The sequence below is a fragment of the Helicoverpa zea genome, chromosome 6 (assembly GCF_022581195.2).
Source record: "Helicoverpa zea isolate HzStark_Cry1AcR chromosome 6, ilHelZeax1.1, whole genome shotgun sequence".
In the NCBI taxonomy this organism is placed as follows: Eukaryota; Metazoa; Arthropoda; class Insecta; order Lepidoptera; family Noctuidae; genus Helicoverpa; species Helicoverpa zea.
In genome coordinates, this window is record NC_061457.1 from 4,165,337 (window position 1) to 4,187,281 (window position 21,945).

General features: G+C 37.0%; 3 protein-coding genes across 3 annotated transcripts; all 3 read left to right on the top strand.

The window, feature by feature from the left end:
- The first annotated feature begins 8,766 nt into the window (after positions 1 to 8,766).
- LOC124630906 (dynein light chain Tctex-type 5-like) lies at positions 8,767 to 10,053 on the top strand. The gene is made up of 3 exons (XM_047164951.1): positions 8,767 to 8,964; positions 9,275 to 9,421; positions 9,784 to 10,053. The coding sequence occupies exons 1-3, from the start codon at positions 8,767 to 8,769 to the stop codon at positions 10,018 to 10,020; spliced, it is 582 nt and encodes a 193-aa protein (XP_047020907.1). The 3' UTR covers positions 10,021 to 10,053.
- A 6,379-nt stretch (positions 10,054 to 16,432) lies between these two features.
- Positions 16,433 to 17,855, top strand: LOC124630907 (dynein light chain Tctex-type 5-B-like). The gene is made up of 3 exons (XM_047164952.1): positions 16,433 to 16,591; positions 17,194 to 17,340; positions 17,619 to 17,855. Exons 1-3 carry the CDS (start codon positions 16,433 to 16,435, stop codon positions 17,853 to 17,855), a joined length of 543 nt encoding a protein of 180 aa, XP_047020908.1.
- Positions 17,856 to 18,607: 752 nt separating this feature from the next.
- Positions 18,608 to 19,758, top strand: LOC124631535 (dynein light chain Tctex-type 5-like). The gene is made up of 3 exons (XM_047165981.1): positions 18,608 to 18,808; positions 19,059 to 19,205; positions 19,522 to 19,758. The coding sequence occupies exons 1-3, from the start codon at positions 18,608 to 18,610 to the stop codon at positions 19,756 to 19,758; spliced, it is 585 nt and encodes a 194-aa protein (XP_047021937.1).
- Positions 19,759 to 21,945: the final 2,187 nt, after the last annotated feature.

Sequence of the window (21,945 nt, forward strand, 5' to 3'; positions counted from 1 at the left end):
GGTAGCCGAACCCATAGTTCGGAAAAGACTCGGGAGATGATGTTGTTCGATCAAGCAATTGGGGAATCTTCAATAATTCATGCGTACTCCAAACTTCCATCATCCCATTATAATCATCATTTTAGCCATAGGCCATCCACTGATAAACATAGGCCTCCACAAATAAACTTTAATCGATATTCTCTAATTAGGACATACCTACCTACAGGGTGTCTATGAAATAAAGCCGAATTTGAAAGTTATTACAAGACCCTCAGTCATAAAACCCTAAGGTACGTCAAAAATAAAGATTGTAAGAACAAAATTATCCAAAGACCTGAAGACTCATTTATTTTCAATGAGATGAGAGAGAGAATACGTACTTCTAATCTACGGACGTTTCCGCAAACGAAAGTTCCGAGAATCGTGTTCAATTTACCAACGGGTATTGGAACGGGAGATTGTAATAAAATATTTACTTTCATAAGAGTTCCTGGAATGTGTACCGAGATGTTTTTTTTAGCTGTTATATTTACTTTGGTAAGGGAAATTGCTGTTGCATAATTTGACCTAGTTTTATGGTGAGCCTGCTCTTTCCCGCGTCTGGATGATAAGGCATAGTTAGACTTACCTATGTCCTTTCTCAGGGCTTAGACTACCTGTGTACCAAACATTTAAATCAGTTCAGTAAGTTTGGTGTGGCTTTAGTATTTATAATAAAGTAAGTATAAGACTGATGTAGGTAAATATCTTCTATCGCAATAAATTGTGTTTAATTGTTGGTAAAAATAACAAGGATATTAAGCTTAGAACTGAATCACATAAAAACATAATAGATCACAACGTTAGCTTATTAATGGTACTTGTAATAGCATCGTAGAATAAAAGACTCCTGGGACAGAAAAGTTCTTAAGCGACAAAAGCCTATAGGGACCGATAGCTTAGTAGAAATCGTAGGAGCACAAACTTTGATTTAGCCTCTCATTACCTATGTGATTTATTAATCTATATACCTACCATTTTCAAGCTGCCTTATTTTTCATTATTATTTGCATCATTATTTTCCTAACATTTTATGTATTTTGGATTTCCGCAAAGTAACGCTTGATTCCGTAATTAATCATTATTTTTAGTTTTTTAAAGTTCGCGTTCATAGTATACCAGAATAGCCACATTTTCAGTGGCTTTCAATTGTAAAGCACTAGCCTATTCATTTTAATCGAGCAGAAATTCAAACCTAAAAGTATTGGTGAGATATTTCACATGTTCGGTTTGTTCTGCTATAGTTAACTACAAAAGAGCCTTTTTAAAATGCATTCTCCATATCACTCCAAAACAGAACTATCAAAAATACAGCATGTTTGTTTTTAATTTGCAGATACAATCGTATTCTATGAACTTAGTCAGCACACGTTAAAAAGTTGATAGCTCCGAACGTGCCATTGCATATCCACAAGTTCATAAAGATATATTTTCATACGACCAATCGCCTGAGAGGTAATATAAATTTTATAACTACCACAATAACACTGTTTGCCATAAAATATAACAGTAATAAAACATAAAGTGAAAACTTATTACTAAACAGTTTCAAACACGATGTATCTGCATGCTTCTATTTCTTTTTAAACTCATAAAAGTGTTTGAAAATTGAAATAAAACGTAGTATAAAAAACGTGAAGCAAGAAAAACAAGCAAAGGATTGTTTTTATTTTTAATTAACTCAAACCACCCACTCAACCCCCACAAATACAACAACTCAACCCCCACAAATACAACCTATTTAAGTCACTACTAATTTCAGGCACGATAAACCCACTTCCATAAGTTACTAAAAATAAATGAAGAACGCGAACATAAAATCTATTGTTAGTAAAAGCTTTTCACTAATTCCAGCAAAAAAATCCAGTAACTTTTAAAAGAAACACCGAGTCTTGTGAACGAAGGTATGAATTTTAAAAGGAACCAAATTGAAATAGAGTTTCTGCCACGTTGAATTGAATCAGTATTAATCTAGTTGTACATTGGGGTATATCTTGTTGTGTAGTGAACCTACACCAAGATTGCAAGATTTGATGACGAGACGACTATGCGCTTCGTGTAATGAATTCTTGCGGTAGGTGTTTTATTTGTGCTGAGAAAAGACAACAAACCTACTGAATATATTAAAATGAGTAGGCATGAGTAGATAATCCTACGTTATGTTTTTAATACTAAAGTATAAAGATCTTTACGTACGAGTTGTTAAACATTGTAGTCGAGTGTATCTCTGAAATGTCTGAATCAATCTCTGTGTGCAAGGAGTAGTACCATAGTAGCTAGTAAATCGTCTACTGTTTAAGACAAGCCTTAGACAAAAACTTGTAGATTTGGTGATCGTCCCTCGAATTATAAAAAGATTAATTTAAAAAATATACTATAAGTTAATTTAAAACCTACACTATTCGCTTCGACTCTCGCAACTTAGACTAAATCGACCTAAAACAAGCAGAAACACCATACATGTGTTGCGTGCACCATGCCAACAAGACAAGACACCACAACAGAATGTTTGCAAGAACCTTACGCTCGTATGCAACTAGCTTTACACACAAGTAAAGCTGCACATTCACTAGAAGACAAATCGGGCGGCGACACGTGTCGGGACATCGAACAAAGTCATGTGAATTCGTTACACATTGCACGACGAGACCGATACGCTGTGGAGAAGTGGCTTATTTCTACATGTATTGTATTTCCTTTCTTTTATTTAAATTGGCCTAGATTTTCAATGATTTTGTAGGCATAGACAGTCTTACACACTGCTTTGTTAACATATTATGTACCTAATATGTTGAGGTAGGTTAAAGTGATTGAGTTTTGGTCAAAACCTACGAACCTAAGTAATCTTCAAAACTTCTGTTAGAGTAAAATGGAGAGGGCTGATGAATGATTTTTTAAAATGGCTTTAAGAGCCAATATTTCTATTGAATCGCTTTCAAATATGTAATAAGAGCGTTTTACACTAACAGTAAAGCTAAGCATATACGCACGACAAAATCCACTAGTCTGAAACCGCTGTAAAGGTAGAAATTAACCTACTTTATCCTAAGAAGCCAATGTTTCCTAGAACTCATGAATTCGCCATTTTGTAATCAAGTGTAACTTTCTCATCTTGCTGTTTATCTAGTTTTATTACGAGCTACAAGCCCAACTGTTTGCCCTGAGGGATGCTTGATTTCCATAGTAATCAGAAAACGAATGAATACTTGTTCACCAACATGAACAAAATTAATAGTTCTGGCTTAGTATAGTTCAGACGGTTAGGTATATCCTACTAATATTATAAACGCGAAAGTTTGTATGTATGGATGTATGGATGTTTGTTACTCTTTCACGCAAAAACTACTGAATGGATTTTAATGAAACTTTACAATAATATAGCTTATACATCAGAATAACACATAGGCTACAATTTGTAAACATATTGTTCGAAATACTAAACCTGCGCAGACGAAGTCGCGGGCACCAGCTAGTTAAAAATATAGTGATATCAGGTCGATCTGTATGTCACTGGAATCTAATAAATAAATAAATAAAATAAATAAATAAATAAAATCTTTATTGTCTCAGATTATACAGTTTCACAGGATGATTTCTAATATGTACATCACAAGTTTGCGCTTTAGATGTTATCACTGTCTCCCAAACTAAGCGAGAGCTTGTATCTTGGGTGGCAGTGTTAAGTCGTGTATTTGCTTGTTAATACAATTACAGTATTGATACGGTACGTGAAACGTTGTCGCTTATTACAAGAAAATAAAGATTAAGATTTAATTGAAAATATTTAGCTATTATCTAAAGGACCATGTGTGAGTGTGAGTTGTGTGAGTGTGAGTTGTGTGAGTCTCTAATAATTTATTATAATATTTAAAATTTAATTATAATTGTTTAGTGATCTAATGTAACTAATTTTAAAAAAAATTACATACATCCTATAGTAGAATTATAAAAAAAAAAATTACTAATTTAACCATCATCCAAGGATCTGGGAAAGAGTCGTGGTGGCCTAGTGGGTAAAGAACCAACCTTTCGAGTATGAGGGTGTGGGTTCGATTCCAGGGTCAGGCAAGTACCAATGCAACTTTTCTAAGTTTGTATGTACTTTCTAAGTATACTTAGACACCAATGGCTGATAAAAAGGTGAAGGAAAACATCTTGAGGAAACCTGGACTATAAAGTCTGAAATCACCAACCCGCATTGAGCAAGCGTGGTGATTAATGCTCAATCCTTCTCCATGTGAGAGGAGGCCTGTGCTCAGCAGTGGGACGATAAAAAGGCTGTAACAGTAACAGTAAGGATCTGATTACAATATAATTATATGGTACTGTGGAACTGATCTGATGATGGAGTCGAAAGACATGAACTGGACGTTTTATAAGGGTCTTGTACGTAATGAACTTTGACCACCATTAAGTTTTGCATTTATAGAACGTGTAATTCAAGTATTTCCTAAACTATTTTATTTATAAAATAGGTACATAATTTATAAGGCCCTTCGTTTATCACACAAATGAGAGGTGTAAGTGTAATGTGTATGATTATATTATTTTTATTGCGACTACCGAGGGTAGATATATTCATAAAGGGCGGAAACATAAGCGGTTATTACCCGGGATTTTGGGTGATCATAGCCCGCTATGACCACTTTTGTATGTTCTCTTAATGTTGGTACCACTTCCTCTTTGCAATCCTCATAGGTACCAACCTAATGTGATTAAACCTATTTGGTTCGCATTTGGACGCAGTTAGGTATAAGTATGAAGTGTTCAGGGTTATTTGAAATTAAAAGATTATCTCGTGACCGGTTACAGAAAATGTCACTCGCACATTTTTTTTTGCATGAACAGCTATAGTGTCTGCTTAACCATTAAACAAACATTACCAGTGTTATTATAACAGAAAAGATTTGAACTCGGTTTTTCATTCTAGTCAAAAACAAAAAAAAAACTTCCAAAAAAGCAACATCCTTTAAAACTAAATATATTCAATGCATCACTCGTTCAAAACGGACCACATTCACTTACAAATCAAATCAACTGTAAGTAAAGGGTGGTCTGCACAAGACTAACTTAGTACATACAACTTAAGCAAGGTTTACATCATACTATATAACAATAGTCTGATTCGAGTTCACAGTGCACTTAGGAACGGTTTAGATTGGTCGACTATTATGAGACTAGCTTACACCTCCTGTTCCAGGCCCGCACGCAGAAATTGTGTTTTTTTTTTCAGTAACTTTGTGCTTGAGTATCGAGTTCAAGAAAGAAAGCTGTGATGCTTTTTAATAGGTCATAACATCCTGTCCTTTCTATTCAAGATTTCCAATTTTCTGAAACTAAATTGTACTAACTTAAGAAGATACCTACTTAAAAGACAGAAAAAAGTTAATGAATAAAATTACCACTGACCTGGATAACATCGATTTTATTCCTTCGTTCGGTATAACGTCATGCAGTGAAAAGCTAGAAAATAACCATAAAATCTAGTGACACCTATCATCACCGATTTCTTCTGTGAAAGAGTCTGTAATGTTCCACAATGCGCTATTTCTGCAGTGTTCAAACGGGCGACCTTACGTTGGTGTAAACTCGAAATTTAGATCAAATACTTTGGAAACATGGTCCTGTTTGCCTTCTACCGGACTATAAAATATCATCAAGTTGTAACAAAATGTCATCATGTGTAAATATATTTATCTCTTACATGCTTTATGATATTTATCGGGTTGCCCGGGTAACTGGGTTGAGGAGGTCAGATAGGCAGTCGCTTCTTGTAAAGCACTGGTACTCAGCTGAATCCGGTTAGACTGGAAGCCGACCCCAACATAGTTTGGGAAAAGGCTCGGAGGATGATGATGATGATGCTTTATGATATTCTTGTTCCAATGAACATTAAATTTTTTGAGGAACTACAAGTTATTCAAAAAATATTTAGAAAAATTTCCGTTTTAGATTAAGTACTGATAAATGCCATAGGCTACTTTTTATCCGTGTGTGCGTAGTAGTTTTCACAGCACGGGAGTGATGTCAGAGTTTTCATAATTTCAGCAAATGTAAAAATTATATGCCCTTTTTTCAGTGTTGATCTCTACACACAATTAGAGTATTATGTACATACAATATATATACATACAAATACTATATATATACATATATATATATATACATACAAATACTATAGTATCAGTATTAAATTATAAACCCGTCAGTATGAACAGATCTTTACTCGTAGGTCGCTGGCCCTCGGGCAAAGCCCTCTTACGTCAGTGCACAGAGATTTGCTTTGTTATAAAAATTCACCTTCGTATCTTAATGCCAGATATACGAGTATAGGTACTGCAATGAAGGGAAAGCATGGTAGGATGTAGTTTGTGGATGGATAAAGAAATATCTTGTTGTATGATTTTTATATAGTGGTGGGGATCAAAATGGTTTAGCAATATGCTACAGTTTCCACCAAATAACTTTGCGTTTAACGTTTGATCATGCATAATGGTTCACACATTCATGCATGCCTAGAATTTTTTTAATGGCCATTGTGAAAATATAAAATAGAAAATATAGTAGATAGTCAACTTCGGACTTCTTTATATTTATAAACAAAATGCGAAGAAGTCGAATGTCTAACTTCAGAAATGCACACTTATTTGGCGCTAACTGAACTACATCAAAAGGTACCTATATAATGAATCTGCTTCCTAACATCACCACTTTGTAAATAAGTGAACATTTTCCGGAAAACACTAACACTTTTCTACGAAAAGAGCTCAGTGTAGGTGACTTGTCTGGCTCTAATTTCCAACGGCCACTTTATCTTGTAGTATATTTGAAACCATTAGCCGGAGAAAAATCTTAAAAGCGTAAAAAGAAGACGATTTTATTTTAAACTCCACACTTTCAGCTTACGTACGAAAAGAGATGTTTGCACATTTACATAATCTTTTTTTAAATGGTCACTTGTGATAACATACTCATAATCAAAATATATCAAACCACTCGCTCAAAATAAATCCCATAACAAGTGACTTTGTTATACTTGAAACTCTCAATTTAATCTCAGTATATCAATCCGTCTTCTCATGTTTTCTAATTCAAGAACAAAAATACCCTCTCAATACAAAGTCCCTATAACCCTATCGGTCAAATCTCGGTCCCACCCCGTACCACGTCGGTTAGGGGTGAACAATCGTTTAACTGACCTATAAGGGAGCTCTAGCGTTGACGTAGGACGTCACTATCGGTGCATCTACTGTATACAGAATGCAACTCGAATTTCAATGCTTTATGCTGTATTTTTTTGAAGGTCGATGCTCGGTGAATTGTTTATTTTTTTAGAGTTTTCTTTTTGTTTGCAGACGTGTAGCTTACTGTAATTTTGAGATTTCATCTATTCTAATATAATAAAGAAGAATATTTTTTTTGTTTGGTAAAAAGGCTTAGAAACAACTGAATCGATTTAAATAACTGTTACACTGTTAGGAAGCTACATTATCCCCGAGTAAAATAGGCTATGTTTTATGCGGGTAAGGGCAGTAGTTTCTACGGGACCCGAGAAAACGATGAGAAAACAACTTGTGTTATACAAATATTCAAATTCTCTGCTTAAGTTTAAGAAATAAAATAATAATTAAGCGGTATAACCTCCACATTCTACAGTGAATATTGCTGTTGGTTGACCTCACAAACCTTGTTAAAATGGGTAAAAAATATACACAGAAAAAATATAATATAAGTGAAGCATCTTTCAACACGACCATTTCAGGTAACAAGCAGTGTTTGTATGTGGCCCAACAAAAAGCGAGGGTAGAATACAAAGGCCCCACATTCCAAAAAAGGGGTCGCACTCACTACGTGGTAGGTACCTAGGTATACGGCTTTTAACCGAAATACCTCTTTGTCAACGTGTGAACAGAAATCTCAGCATATTTTTTACGCAACAGGAACCTATGATTTTTCTCAGTTTTATTTCTTCTAGTTTTTTAAAGTACCTACACTCCTATTTTTAGGGTTTTCTTCGTACTATGTCAAGGGACTGTTTATATTATTTACATCCAAAGAAAATAATATATTATTTTATACTAAAAAGAACGATCTTCATTGAATCAATAAATCGAACTTGTGGAATCAACTGTACGGTTCCTCTTTACTCCCGGATTTTTTTAACAAAGAGGCAATATTTCTAAAACTCAACATAGAATGTAGAATCTGTTTGTATTATTGTAACTGCCCAGCTCATTGTCTATACTAATATTATAAAGAGGAAAACTTTGTTTGTTTGGTTGTAATGGATAAACTCAAAAACTACTGGACCGATTTTAAATATTCTTTCACCATTAGAAAGGTTTATTATCTGCGAGTATCATAGGCTATATTTTATCCCGGTACGGGCAGTAGCTCCCACGGGACGCGGGTGAAACCGCGGGAAAACGGCCAGTCTTAAATAAATACATATTTACGTACACCATCTCATTTGTAACCGAAGTTAATTTATTTTTAACTTTATCGAAAATGCTAGGCTCTATTACAAATAATTTTCAGATAAGTCTAAGTTATATAGTAATATAAAATCAACAAGGGCAAACCCATGGTCTTAAGCTAGTTCTATAAAGACTTCCAATCTGACTTTGACACTAAAATGACAAATATTCTGTTTTTATTGATAGTATACAAGTTTCTGTCGCTTTTAATTTATTATTGTATATACTTTTTCAATTTGCTATCTAATTATATTTTCTATCATTTATCATGGAGAAGAACGAAGAAGATACAAAATCGGATGGAAAGAAAGTAGGCTTGGTTGGGGTCAAATCTGCGACTCAGAATTCTGTAAAATCTGCAGCCAACGTAGGTACAGGGAAGTCAATGAGTAGAATGAAAGTTCGGAGACAGTCTTACGGGTTTAGTGGAGCCGTCACAGGAGTGCAACAACATAAATATTCAGCGGTATGTTACATTAGATTTGTACTCGTTTTTTGTGTAGGCGGAGAAAGTTTTGGGGCTGAATCAAAGATTAACAAACTAATTCACATTATAATGTTACTAGTGGTGTGGTGTGGTGTTAAAGCTTCTTTAACACACGTTCCAGAGGGACTACCTCCCATACCTACTCGTAATAAAATATGTATAGTAATAGCCTAGCCTCTGTCAGACGTTATACCAACATCTATTTCCCTCCCTCTTTCAAGCAGTCATTCCATCAATTTTTACACATGCTGTTGCAAAATGCTTATTGTTGTCTTTTTCTAATTTACAGCTCGCAACGGAGTTCAAACGACCACCCCTGATCTTTCAAAATACATATCAAACAGAACCAACCGTTCGGTTTCACGTGCCAAGTGTGAAAAAATGTATGAATGAAGTTTTAGATAAACAATTCACTGGCCATGTATATAACGCTTCGGTACTGTCCTTTCTTTGTAATTTTCTATACCTATATTTTTTCATAGAACACCTTTGTGTTCTTGGGTAAAATCTTTAGGTCACCCATTTCAACCCCTAATAGTCAAACAAGCATTTATATTTGTGAAGTCCTGCTTACCTCTCAGGTTTTCATTGTAATTTTTGTATTGTGTTACATTATATTGTTAACTTACTGTTTCTCCGCGGTTTCACTTGAGTCCTGTACCCGGACAGAATATTATACAATACAAATTAACTTTTTAAATCGGTTCAGTGTTTCGAAGACTATAAACAAACAATGTTTCCTTTTATTCGATTGAATAGATTTGTTTGGTCTGTTTTTCACATAGACCTCTTTTTCAGGTATCGCCAGGACTAACGATAATCATAGCCGGAGAAATAATGCGAAGCGTCAAAAAGCTAGGTTTCAATCGCTACCGAATTATCTCCGTAGTAACCATTGCTCAGAAGAGAAGTCAAAGCTATCATAATGCAGTCTCCTTCCTCTGGGACCACGAGAGAGATGGCATCGTAAATACGCAGAGAGAACTCCACACAGCCTTCATTCAAGCCACCGTTTTTGGTGTATATCTCGACTGATACTTTCAAACTTCGAATAGCTCCTCGCGTTTGTGTAGTCCTAGTATATTTTTAGATGTTTTATTGTATTACGTATTATTGGTATGATTTTATTTTCAGAGAGTATATAAATAAATCAAGTAGCAAAATGATATCGATTTTATTTTATTGTATACTAGATGTAACCCGTGATTCCACTCAGTTACCGACGGAACTATTGTCTACGTCCAGATATAAGGGTTAATTGTGTATAAAATATAAATTGAGTACCTAATTTAATGTTAGATGTATATGTAATTGTTTGGGCCAAGATGTCAAGTGAATTCTTCTGACACAGCTTTACAATATTAGCTGAGTACGGGACTACGTTATACTCGCAAAATCAGCCAGTCGACTTGCACAAAAAGCCGAACTAAAGACAGTAAATAATTGTGGGATAATGGGTTCAATGTGATTCGACCAATCTATTTCAGGGAATTTAGGAGTTCACCAAATAGACGCTGATTAATCGGTACGATTAATTTATTGCAGTTCGGTTACTGAAACTAACTTCAGGCAGTTTCATCTACTCACAAAATCAATAAAGTTCTACTTCGATGCAGAAATGAGGTTCCCCGATTTGTACATGATCTATCCAAGTATACGTTTGTGTAAAAGTATCAAAGAGGGCCGCATTTTATCCGGACGCGTGGAGTAGTTCCCATGAGACATCGGTCATGCTAGTGCTAACCAAGTGTATAATACACTGACCTCTATATTTACACACTGGACCGGCTGTTCCGTACGTTTGACAGCAATATTTTTGTGCCCATTTGAAGCGCCAATATCGTCTAAGCGAGTGTCCACAGAACTAATTTTGACGTATAATTTCAAATGGCTGTGAGAGACGTGTTTGTTCATTGGTTCACTGTAAAATAATTTTAGTACCACGAACACTCGCTACGTCTAACAGCGCCAAAATGGCGATTATCAAACGGGCACAAAAGCACGTTGACAACAGCCTGTCCAGTGGTAAATATAGAGGTCAGTGGTATAATATGATACCTACTTTTGCATGGAGACAATTTTATTTTCTGTACTGGTCATGCTAGATGTCAATTTCATCCGTCAACTTCCACAGATTTCCACTTTGTTTCATTTATTCTTCATCATTGTTTCATACACAAAAAGTTACAAGTGGAAGTTTAATTCGTAAGCATCTAGAATATTTATAGAAATACTGACCGTTTTTACCGTTACTGCTTCCAAAGTTGACAAAATGAGTTCGAGAAATCAGAAGACTCAAACTGGTAGAACCTTAGCACCTATTAAAGGGAGATCTGGTGTTCGTTTTGGAGGTAAATTTGGAGCCAGCTTTACAGTAATGACAGGGACTATAACAGGAAAGTCTCTTAGCAGACTTAAAGTCCGAAAACCTGGGTATGGCTTTAGTAAGATATCTGGAATCAGAGCAACTGAACACGGATCACAGGTATGTTATAATAACACCACCCAAAACAAAAATGTGAAAGACTGCCAAGTTCGATAATATGGGAATGCTTCGCCTATAAAAGAAGTGAGATCTGAATAAGTACCAAGTTCCATACACATACCTCAGTTAAAAATAGTTACTTTTTAATGATGTTACTTGGCAAGTTTTCATACACCTTGTTATAAACCTACTATAGTTCGGCCATTCAGAGAATGCGTTCCTGACACGTCGCGATTGAACTGACGACGTAACTTTGCAATGGCGTTGCAGTTACGATAAAAATATTTTTGCTGGTTGTTTACCGTTTTAACAATTGAGGAGCATTAAAACAACATTATTATATCAATAATCAATGAATGTAGTTACGTCGTCAGTTCAATCGCGACGTGTCAGGAACGCATTCTCTGAATGGCCGAACTATAAACGCAATGAATCAAGTATTTAATTTTCTATTAAAACTTGCCAAGTAATCATCATTAAAAAGTAACTATTTTTAACTGAGGTATGTGTATGGAACTTGGTACTTATTCAGATCTCACTTCTTTTATAGGCGAAGCATTCCCATATTATCGAACTTGGCAGTCTTTCACATTTTTGTTTTGGGTGGGATTTCATTTATTTTTGTAAGGTTGTTTATTTTATTTTTTTCTTATGATGAAGTTAGTTAAAGAAATGTCTCATTTATACTATCTTTTAGATTTCTTAATATGCACTATGTTTCTTACAAAGAAATGAACTAGATTAACTATGTCTAGATTTACCAACTGACTGACAAGACATGTTATCATATATTATGTTCGTGGATCAAAGTTACACATTCGTTATTTTCGAAAGTGATTCACACTTGGCCGTTTTCAGATTTTTACTTTACTTTGACTAAATACAAACTTTTGTACCATTCGAAGATATATTATATAAATATAGATAAATTTAGTTCGTTTTAGTTCCTTAGGGGTATAAATTTACACCGGGTATAAAACACCTTCATTATTTTGAAACCGACTCACACTTGGCCATTTTCAGATTTTTCCCTTTACCTTGACATAAAGACCTACCTCCATGCCAAATTTCAAGTCAATACGACCATTGGAAGTGGTCTAGGTTTTTGATGAGTGAGTCAGTGAATAAGTGAATCAGTGTATAGTAAAAATAGCGATTTTCTGACGTCAATATCTCAAGACCTACAATAGGTATATTAATGAAATTTTGTATTTTAGATAAGTGAGGGGGTCTCAACAGATACTAGAAATTTGATATGCGTAAATAAAATAGATTTTGAGTTACAGGGGGGTCGAATTTGGCCCGAAATGGTTCGTGTAATATAACCCACGGCCGGTGTGTCGCCTTTTTTGCTCGAACTTGGCGGACACACTGCCGTGTGTCTAGATATTAAAATTTTTACTTCCTCACTAATGTTTAAATGCACTCAGTCTCACGCCAAAACTACTGGACCGAATGAAACAATTTAGTACACAGAAAGGATGTAGCCTACTTTTTATCTGGCTACGGGAGGTATTTACCTCAGGATTCATTAAGATCCGCGTGGAACAGCTAGATAAATAAATGCCCTGATTGAATGTTAAGTAAATAGTAAAACAAGCAAAAATTATCAATCTTAATGTATTTTCAGTTGGGCATGGAGTACAGAAGACCACCAGTTACTTACTTCAACACTTACCAACTGGAGCCTCATGTTAAGTTTCATGTGGCGAAAGTAGAAAAGACCTTGAATAACGTGCTGGATACATACTTTGCTAATCACAAATATAGTGAACAGGTATTAAGTTTATATTTTAATACAACATAACGCCAGCTTGATGTGTTTAGTGCGATATTAAAAGTATATAAGAGACATCAGGATCCCAACTTCAATACTGTATCACTCATACACCCAGCTTAGCAAATATGGGTAAATCTCCCCAGCTCGGGGGAGAACTTTGTCGGGTAGTGGTCATTTTAGGATTATGACGATAATATTAGAGAAAGTTTAGAAATCTTTTTGCGTATAATGGAGCAAATCATTTTGCCTTCACTTGTATTTAATACTACAAATGTCTTGCAGGAAACGCCAAAGCTCACATTGGCTATGGCACGTGCAACTGTGCAAAGCGTCAAGGATTTGGGTTTCAATAGATACCGGATTATAGCTGTTGTCTCTACGGTGCAAAAAAGATTACAATGTTACAATAATGCTGTGGCTTTCTTATGGGACCAGGATAGAGATGGCTATGCGAATGTTCAAAGGGAAGTCCAGTCTGTATTCGTCCAAATCACTGTGTTTGGAATTTACCTTGATTGATCACCCTCTTGATGTTATGCAGTCCTGGTATTCTTAGAGAGATTGTTATAGTTCTTTTTTTGTTTGCAAGAGAGTTAATTAAGTTATTTTTTAAGTACACCTCTTATTTTTAGCGTATAATTTTATTGATGTAAGACATAAAAATGTTTTTTTTTTTTTTAATATTAGTTCATATTATTTCTTTTTAGGCTTCCGCTCCTGAAGGGTTAAACGGGACCCTTTTGTTTTCGCTCCTCTGTCCGTCCGTCCGTCCGTCTGTCACCTTTTTTTTTAAGCTATCGCAGGCCTTGAGCGCGGGGACCAAATCCAGAAATTCCGTAACGAAAAAACCTCACGCTTCCCACTCCAACGGGCACGGAGTGTGGCTTGAAGGCCGTGCATCGTCTAACGTCGTGTCAGTTCGGCAGTCTTCGACACGGCGCTGTGTGTCGTGCGATTAGACGTATTGTACGACTTTACGGAACTCGCCCGAATAGAGACGAGCTGCTCCGAAATCGGACGACAGCTGTTTGTGAGAAAGTATATAGGTGTATAAGAGACCCCCCACACTAGCGTCTTTCGAGCGTCGTCGTCGTGCCAGCGTCCGCGCAACGTCCACCCGACGTCGACGTCGCGGCGACGCGACGCCAGCGCTGGACGGCTGCCGAACGCCGATCGTGCACGGCGCTGGCGTTGCGTAGCCGCGGCTCCTGTCGCGTACAAGTTATTACGTGTGCACTCTATACAGACGACGTTACAACCGACGCGACGCGTGCGGTGCAAGAGGGCGAGGTACTGGTGGGGAGCGGGGCAAATAGATTGCGTTGAGCATTGTACTTGTTCGCAAAAAACGTTGAATCGCGTCGCGGCTACGCGACGCCAGCACCGCGCACGCTCGGCGTTCGGCAGCCGGCCAGCGCTGGCGTCGCGTCGCCGCGACGTCGACGTCAGGTGGACGTTGCGTGGACGCTGGCACGACGACGACGCTCGAAAGACGCTAGTGTGGGGGGTCCCTAAGTATTTATCTACAACAGTGAACGGCTGTACTTGTAAAATTTGTGTATAAAGTGTTTTGAATATGAATGAACAAAGTGAATTTATTATTAAATTATAAAAAATAAATATTTTTTTTTTTTAACGACGTCAAAAATTTTCAAATGACCCATCCCGCTGTGGGTTAGCAGCGGTGAGGGAGTGTCAGACTCTTACTGACTAAAAACCGTACTAAAACCAACGCGCGCCGTCGACACGGGTCTGTCGTTTAAGCAGACAGAGGGACGATGAGCCACCCGAACTCACCGCCCACAGACCCACGCCTACGGTGGCCGGGAGTCATCACGCGACACGGTGACGGCGCCCACGGTGTCTACCTGGTCCAGCGCGGCGGCCGGGATGAGAGGTGCGAACTCTCTGGCGTTCTGCCTCCTCCTTCTCGAGCATGACCGCTTCGCAGGAGGCGACGGCATCCCATTCCCTCTCGCCCCGGACCATGGCCTGAACCAGGGCCGGACGCGAGAGGTCGCCGCCGCCCAAAGCCTCGACGAGGACCCGGCGGTGCCCTTCCCATGCGGGGCACACCTGGACTGTGTGGTCCACCGTGTCCTCGGGGCTGTCCGCACAATGGTGACACCCGGGCGCCTCCTTACGACCGATGCCGTGCAGGTACCTCCCGAAACAACCGTGTCCGGTGAGGACCTGCGTCATGCGGTACGTGAGGGCCGTCTGTCACCTTGCTTTATCTCATGAACCGTGATAGTTAGACAGCTGAAATTTTCACAGAAGATATATATTTGTTGCCGTTATAACAACAAATACTGAAAACTAGAATTAAATAAATATTTTGGGGGGCTCCCGGCCGGTTTTTTAACTTTTGAAAATTGTTGACACCTAGTGGTTCTTTTAACAAGCGCCTATCAAAATTAGTAAATCAGAAGAAATTCTTTTAAATGGAGACTTCATTTCTCGATATGAATTAAATGATAATAAGATACGAAACTACTAAAATGATTCCGGGTCTAGGTTTGATGTGCATGTATGCATGTAAACCCACCCACGACACAAGAGAAAATGTAATAGTAAAGGATTATAAATGCGAATATAATCAAAAATTAAAATAAAAAAGAAATAAAAAAGTCACACAGTCAGGCCATAACTACAGAACCGAGATATATAAAAAAATTATACACACATAGTCTAGAATCTAGACGAAATAAAGGGAGTAAGAATTATGCTATATAGGTACTTATTTTCTGAGCAAAGGAAACAGTTCTCTCGGGACGTGGGTTGTACCGCGGCGAAGAGCTAGTCATAGAAAAACCTTCTCCGAAATAATAATACGATTGATGGATAAGCAGTGATCTAAGCAGGTTATGTGATCATCCGATCATCCACAGACAATTTTACAATGTAATTTGACAGAATTTGACTGCCGCGAACAAAACTGAATCATAACTGAATCAATATATTACATACTGTCAATTTCGATGCTTTAATTTTTACGTGCATTCAAGTTTATTTATAAAATTTATAAACTTGCAAAACAAATACCTGACTACCTCGTCTACTTACTATCTGATACATTTTCTATCTTTACAAGTTACAGTACAAAAAACACAATGGTCACGGGAAGTCAAGCCGGAATGAAAAATAACAGTCAGACTAAAATATTAGCTTTAAAAGCGAACATGGGGGCGAAGTCCGCCAACAGCGAGACTGGAAAGTCCATGGCCAGCATGAATCAGGGAAAGTCTTTAAGTAGAATGAAAGTCAGACGAAAATCTTATGGCTTTGGTGGTGGCGTAGCTGGAATCAAAATAGCTGCAGGAGAACATCGATCCTCACTGGTACTATCTTTAAGTATAGTCATCAACATCATCTCCCGAGCCTTTTCCCAACTATGTTGGGGTCCGCTTCTCGTCTCACTGGCTGCAACTAAGTACTAGTACTTTACTAGGAGCTACTGCCTATCTGATCTCCTCAACCCAGTTAACGTGATCAGTTACTTTCTATAAGCACATAAAGTATTTAAGGTCTTAAATATAACTCCCTTTTTGGCCTCGTAGTCATCTATGGCTGTTCTCGGGGTATCGGGTACGATTCCCTTTGCTGCTTTCGCTTTTTTGGGTTTTAAGAAACTTTCACAAAGCAGCCCAGAGTCTGAAAGTTGGGGATTATAACACCCATGTATCGGAAAGCAAGTAAGTGTCGAGCTTACGACTGATCTTTCTTCGGCCGTGCTGGGTTTTCCCAACCCATCGGGCTATGTCAGGGAATGCAGAGTGCAAGACTGGCTTCACAGATTTCTCAAAACTGGTTCTTTTGTCCAAGCTTATTAAGTTATGTATGTTAAGCTCATTGTACGATTTCTACCAATCATATTTTACCTGACGAGTAACGAAGCCCGTTACATGACTGTTGCAGACTACTTACTTATTTCTAATTTCAGCATGGAGCTGATTATAAGCGACCTCAACTGCTTTACCTACCCACGTATCGACTGGAACCTCGTGTCAAGTTTCACGTGCCCAGTGTAGAGAAGGTCATTAATAAAGTCCTGGATTTCTACTTCACGGACTATGAATATAATGTTGTGGTATGGAAGCAAAAATCTTTATACTCAACTTATATTAAAATAGTTTGCACCTCAAAACAATAGTGGTATTAAAGATTTACAGACGTGGTCATCATTTCGCCATGTCAGGAGAAAACATGCTTCACCGACCCCAAATAAAATTGGGATAAGGACAGAAAGATGATGATGATGTCAGTCTCTCAACTTCAGTGAATAAACTTGCAGCTCAGTCAATAGGAAGAACCAATGTTGTGATTAATTCCTTTTACCCCTATTCACACTTATCCTTATTGTTCCAGCAATCACCAGGCCTAACAGTGATCATGGCAGGAGAAATAATGAAAGGCGTCAAGGCTTTTTATTTCGACCGCTACAGAATCATCGCTGTGGTCACCATAGCTCAAAAGAGGCAGCAATCCTATAACAACGCGGTTGCTTTCCTATGGGACCATGCTAGAGATAATCTAGTTGACATCTTTAGAGAAGTCAGCACAGCATTTGTTCAAGTCACCGTCTTTGGAGTATACCTCGACTAACTCTTTAGAATAATCTAGAATATTTTAACCACTATTGTCTAATTTATACCTAGTTATATTTAGATAGAATAGTTTATATTATAATGGATTTACCGGTTATAAGTAACGTTTTAGAAATAATTAATTAGTATAAAATATATTTATGATCGATTAATAAAAGGGATTACAGAATTATATGTTTTATTTTATACCTATAGCTTGACGTAATCAATTATGCATTATGGGAAGCAGATAATTCCGAGGGTATTTAAGGTCTTGCGACTCGACCGACGGTCAGAGTCCAGCAGATTATGCTTAGTCCACTGACCTCTATATTTACCATTGTGTGTAAATATAAAGGTCAGTGGCTTAGTCCCACCAAGTACTTCTTTCGAAGCAATTTCAACAGTATGAATTATATGACCAAAGATTTGCAACTCGAAAGTGAAACATTCAGCAAGAGTAACTAAACATATCAAAACTTATGTGCCTGCAAAGATTATGCAAGCTGCTAAGCCTCTCATGAAATGCCATGCAAAAGATATACCAAATATATACCTACCTAAGTAAATATCTCATTGCAACGATACCAAAAAGGTAAGATTTGAATACTCTACCACAAACAAGTTTTTGTCTTCAAACTTCAATCGACACGCGCAAAATCAATCAACTTCATTCGCATTGTCAATTTCGATGTTATACATTGTTTTCTCTAGTTGAACAATTTAAATCATATTACTTTTATTTTTATCGTCTTTTTAAACATCATTATCATGGATGCTGATAAGAAAAACGTCGGCATTACTGAGAGCAAACCTAGTCAGCAAAGAGCAAGTATATCGAAATCTGCTGCCGGTATCGGAGTGAAATCTTCGGCGGCCATGGGAAAGACTCTGAGTAGAATGAAGGTCAGAAGACAGTCATTCGGCTTTGGTGGTGTGGCTGGTATAAGGGCAGAAAAGAAGTCCTCGCAGGTACTTAAACTTTTTATCTTTGGTGGTTACACACAGGCTAGTTAAGCACCGCAGCCCTCGTACATAAAAGGCCTATGAAGGAACATGATGGGTTTTAGTCAGTAAAAGTCTGACACTCCTTCGTCGCTGCCAACCCACAGCGAGAGGAGTCATTTTATGATTTCCTATCGGAAAAAAGGCCAATTAACTTTTTTTTCTATTGGGACGTATGGTAAATTAGTTCCGATCGTATACAAGATTTCTTTTGCAGGTTGGAACGGAATACAAGCGACCCCCAATATTGTACCTACCCACGTACCAGCTGGACCCTCGTACTAAGTTTCATGTGCCAAGTGTGGAGAAGACTGTTAATGCAGTCCTGGATGATTACTTCGACCCACATAAATATAGTAACTCGGTATGCAATCAGTATTTATATTTAATTATCTATGTTCCCCGCGGACCGACCTGCAACCGGACAAATAGGTACCTATTTTAAAAAAAGTAGCCGATGCCCATTATAATTTTATTTAAATCAGTTTAAAAAGTTTTAGCTTGAAAGCGCGACCAGACTGACAATGACTTTAGCATTTATAAGAAAGAAATAAATGCTGATCAGATCCTACATATGTACGTGCATTACATTTGATGGTAAAAGCAGGGCGGCTAAACAAAGTTGGTAAATATATAAATAATATCGGGATGTTGGTCAACATTCTGTCTGATTGTTTCAGGAGTCACCAGGACTAACGGTGATAATGGCAGGAGAAATAATGAGGCACGTCAAGGCGTTCAGTTTCGATCGCTACAGAATCATCGCTGTGGTCACAATGGCACAGAGGAGATCACAAAGCTACTATAATGCGGTCTCATTCCTTTGGGACCACGAAAGGGATAACCTTGTAGATATGCACAGAGAAAGCTTTACTGCTTTCGTCCAAGTTACAGTCTTTGGCATATACCTTGACTAAACCTTGCGTTATATCGTCATCATAGCCTAAATTCGTCCACTGATGGACAAAGGCCTTCCCGAAGCTAGAGAGGTCTGCCGATACTCATCACACTAGGCATGCGTGTTGGAGCGCAATGTGGCAATATTTTTAGCTTTGGAAATTCTGCGGTCCATCTTATACATTACGAGTTATTTAGAGTAATATAGTATATTTTAGATTATATTGTTTAACTTTACATAGTATGTTTAATTTTTAATTCTATTCCGTAACTTTTTAATTTTATTTAGTATAGTTTAATAAAAGATTTACTTGTTGTGTTACGATATATTTTAGATTTGCTTGTTTAGTTATGATATATTTTAGATTTACTTATTATTAATCAGTACTTTTTATGATTAATTATAATTATTGTTGTAATATAAGGATGTTTTTTATTTCCCTTTTATGAAAAAGTCTTTAATATAAGGGAGTATTTAAAGATGTTTTGTCCCCCACTTTTTCCTCTCACAAATGCATATTGGAATTTATTCATGTTAACAGGAGTAGGTTGAAAATGTAGGCGTCGTCTTCCTATTGCTGAGTTATCATAGATCTTTTGTAGTCCGTGGCATCGAGGCTGCTATTCAATAAGCGTGAATATGCTTTTAATGTGAAATCAGATGTCATTGGTACGTTATTAAAAAAGATTTATGCCCAATAGATCTACAGCAATTTATATATGAAAAGTTGGATCTTAATCTGTTTGATAGAGGTCTCTCAAAACCCATTGGAGCTAAGTTTATTTTTTTGACTACAACTTTTTTGGCGAGAACGATAGTTCAAGAGCTCTTATGAAACTATTTAACTAAGTAGTTAGTTGAAATATGTATTCACAGTTCATTAATTATGTATAGGTGTGAGGAAAAAAATAACCCTTTAACAAAGAAGGGAATATCTTCATCAACCAACAGATAGCGAAATGTGCGAAACTGAACACTATTATTTATGATCGATCAATAAAATCGTAGCTTTCAAAATATTAATATTTTACAAAAACTTTATTCATTTGTCTTTACAATTTCCATTCATCAAAGTTGGAATATTTTCACAAAGCATAACTTATTCTTGGAAATTACACTTGTAAATAAAATTTCCATATAAAATACAACAAAAGTCGGGGAGTCTAATATGTGCTCTCTGGTGGCCAAAGTTTCAAATATTTGTAGATTGGGTCACCATTTGTGTACATTATAGTTTCTGTTTGTGAGTAAAATATAAAAAATCGACTTCTTTTTAGTGTCGAATTGTTTATTTAAAGTGTGAGTTATAGGTTGACAAAAGCTTTCTAGCCGATACCCCACAGATATCGAACAGGATGGAAAACCCTCCAGCGAGCCCAATGTTCCCGATGAGCGATACCAGAATGTCATCATCCTCTAGCTAGGTATCCAAAGCGACACACACTCCTTCCATAGCTCTTAGTTTGAGAGGCTGGCATTTTAACTATTATTATAGGCCACCACGACAATAGATGATAAATTCAATAGATTATCCAGCTAGTCTGGATTAACCCTGTACCACGGAAGTAGGTTACAGTGCAGCTGTTAAGGGACCCGGAAAGCCCTCGCTCATAACGCCAATGCTACTTAATATTAACTAAAACGCTGATAAGTTATGTAGTTTAGAAATATGCTTTATTATTTTTAACTGCAGAAGGCTTGCATTAAAAACGATATCATAATTTGTTTGTATTGATTAGTGAATGAATGTTTGTTCCTCTTTTCATGTGTGTTCACACAAACGACTGCATGGAATTTGATGAAACTTTGCAGTTGTATGGCTATTACATATATCCGAAAAAGCTATATGCTGCTTTTTATCGTATGTGCGGGAAAAAGATCCCCTAGAAAAGATAAAACTGCGAGCGGAAGCTATTAAAAGCCAATACCAACGTTGATTTCCAGTAAAATCATAAGTAGGTATTAACAAAAGGAGTCAACGAAACAAATGAATTATACCTTTAGGTATACAATTTAGCTGAAACTATACAAGTTAAAACAACTGCTCTGTGATCTATCCAAGTAAGCACTCATGACTGAACTTAGATGTTCGTCTACCTGTGACTGAATTACAGCTTTGAAAATTACAAACTACAGTTGGTTTACTCTCAGTAAATTGGACGAGTCGCAAAATAAATTTAGTGTTGAAATAACGTATGTATTTACT

Coding starts and splice junctions, on each gene's coding strand:
- LOC124630906 (XM_047164951.1), top strand. CDS start 8,767: ATGGAGAAGAACGAAGAAGATACAAAATCGGATGGAAAGAAAGTAGGC. Junction 8,965..9,274: donor AACAACATAAATATTCAGCG/GTATGTTACATT, acceptor TCTAATTTACAG/CTCGCAACGGAGTTCAAACG. Junction 9,422..9,783: donor GCCATGTATATAACGCTTCG/GTACTGTCCTTT, acceptor CCTCTTTTTCAG/GTATCGCCAGGACTAACGAT.
- LOC124630907 (XM_047164952.1), top strand. CDS start 16,433: ATGGGGGCGAAGTCCGCCAACAGCGAGACTGGAAAGTCCATGGCCAGC. Junction 16,592..17,193: donor GAGAACATCGATCCTCACTG/GTACTATCTTTA, acceptor TTCTAATTTCAG/CATGGAGCTGATTATAAGCG. Junction 17,341..17,618: donor ACTATGAATATAATGTTGTG/GTATGGAAGCAA, acceptor TTATTGTTCCAG/CAATCACCAGGCCTAACAGT.
- LOC124631535 (XM_047165981.1), top strand. CDS start 18,608: ATGGATGCTGATAAGAAAAACGTCGGCATTACTGAGAGCAAACCTAGT. Junction 18,809..19,058: donor CAGAAAAGAAGTCCTCGCAG/GTACTTAAACTT, acceptor TTTCTTTTGCAG/GTTGGAACGGAATACAAGCG. Junction 19,206..19,521: donor CACATAAATATAGTAACTCG/GTATGCAATCAG, acceptor TGATTGTTTCAG/GAGTCACCAGGACTAACGGT.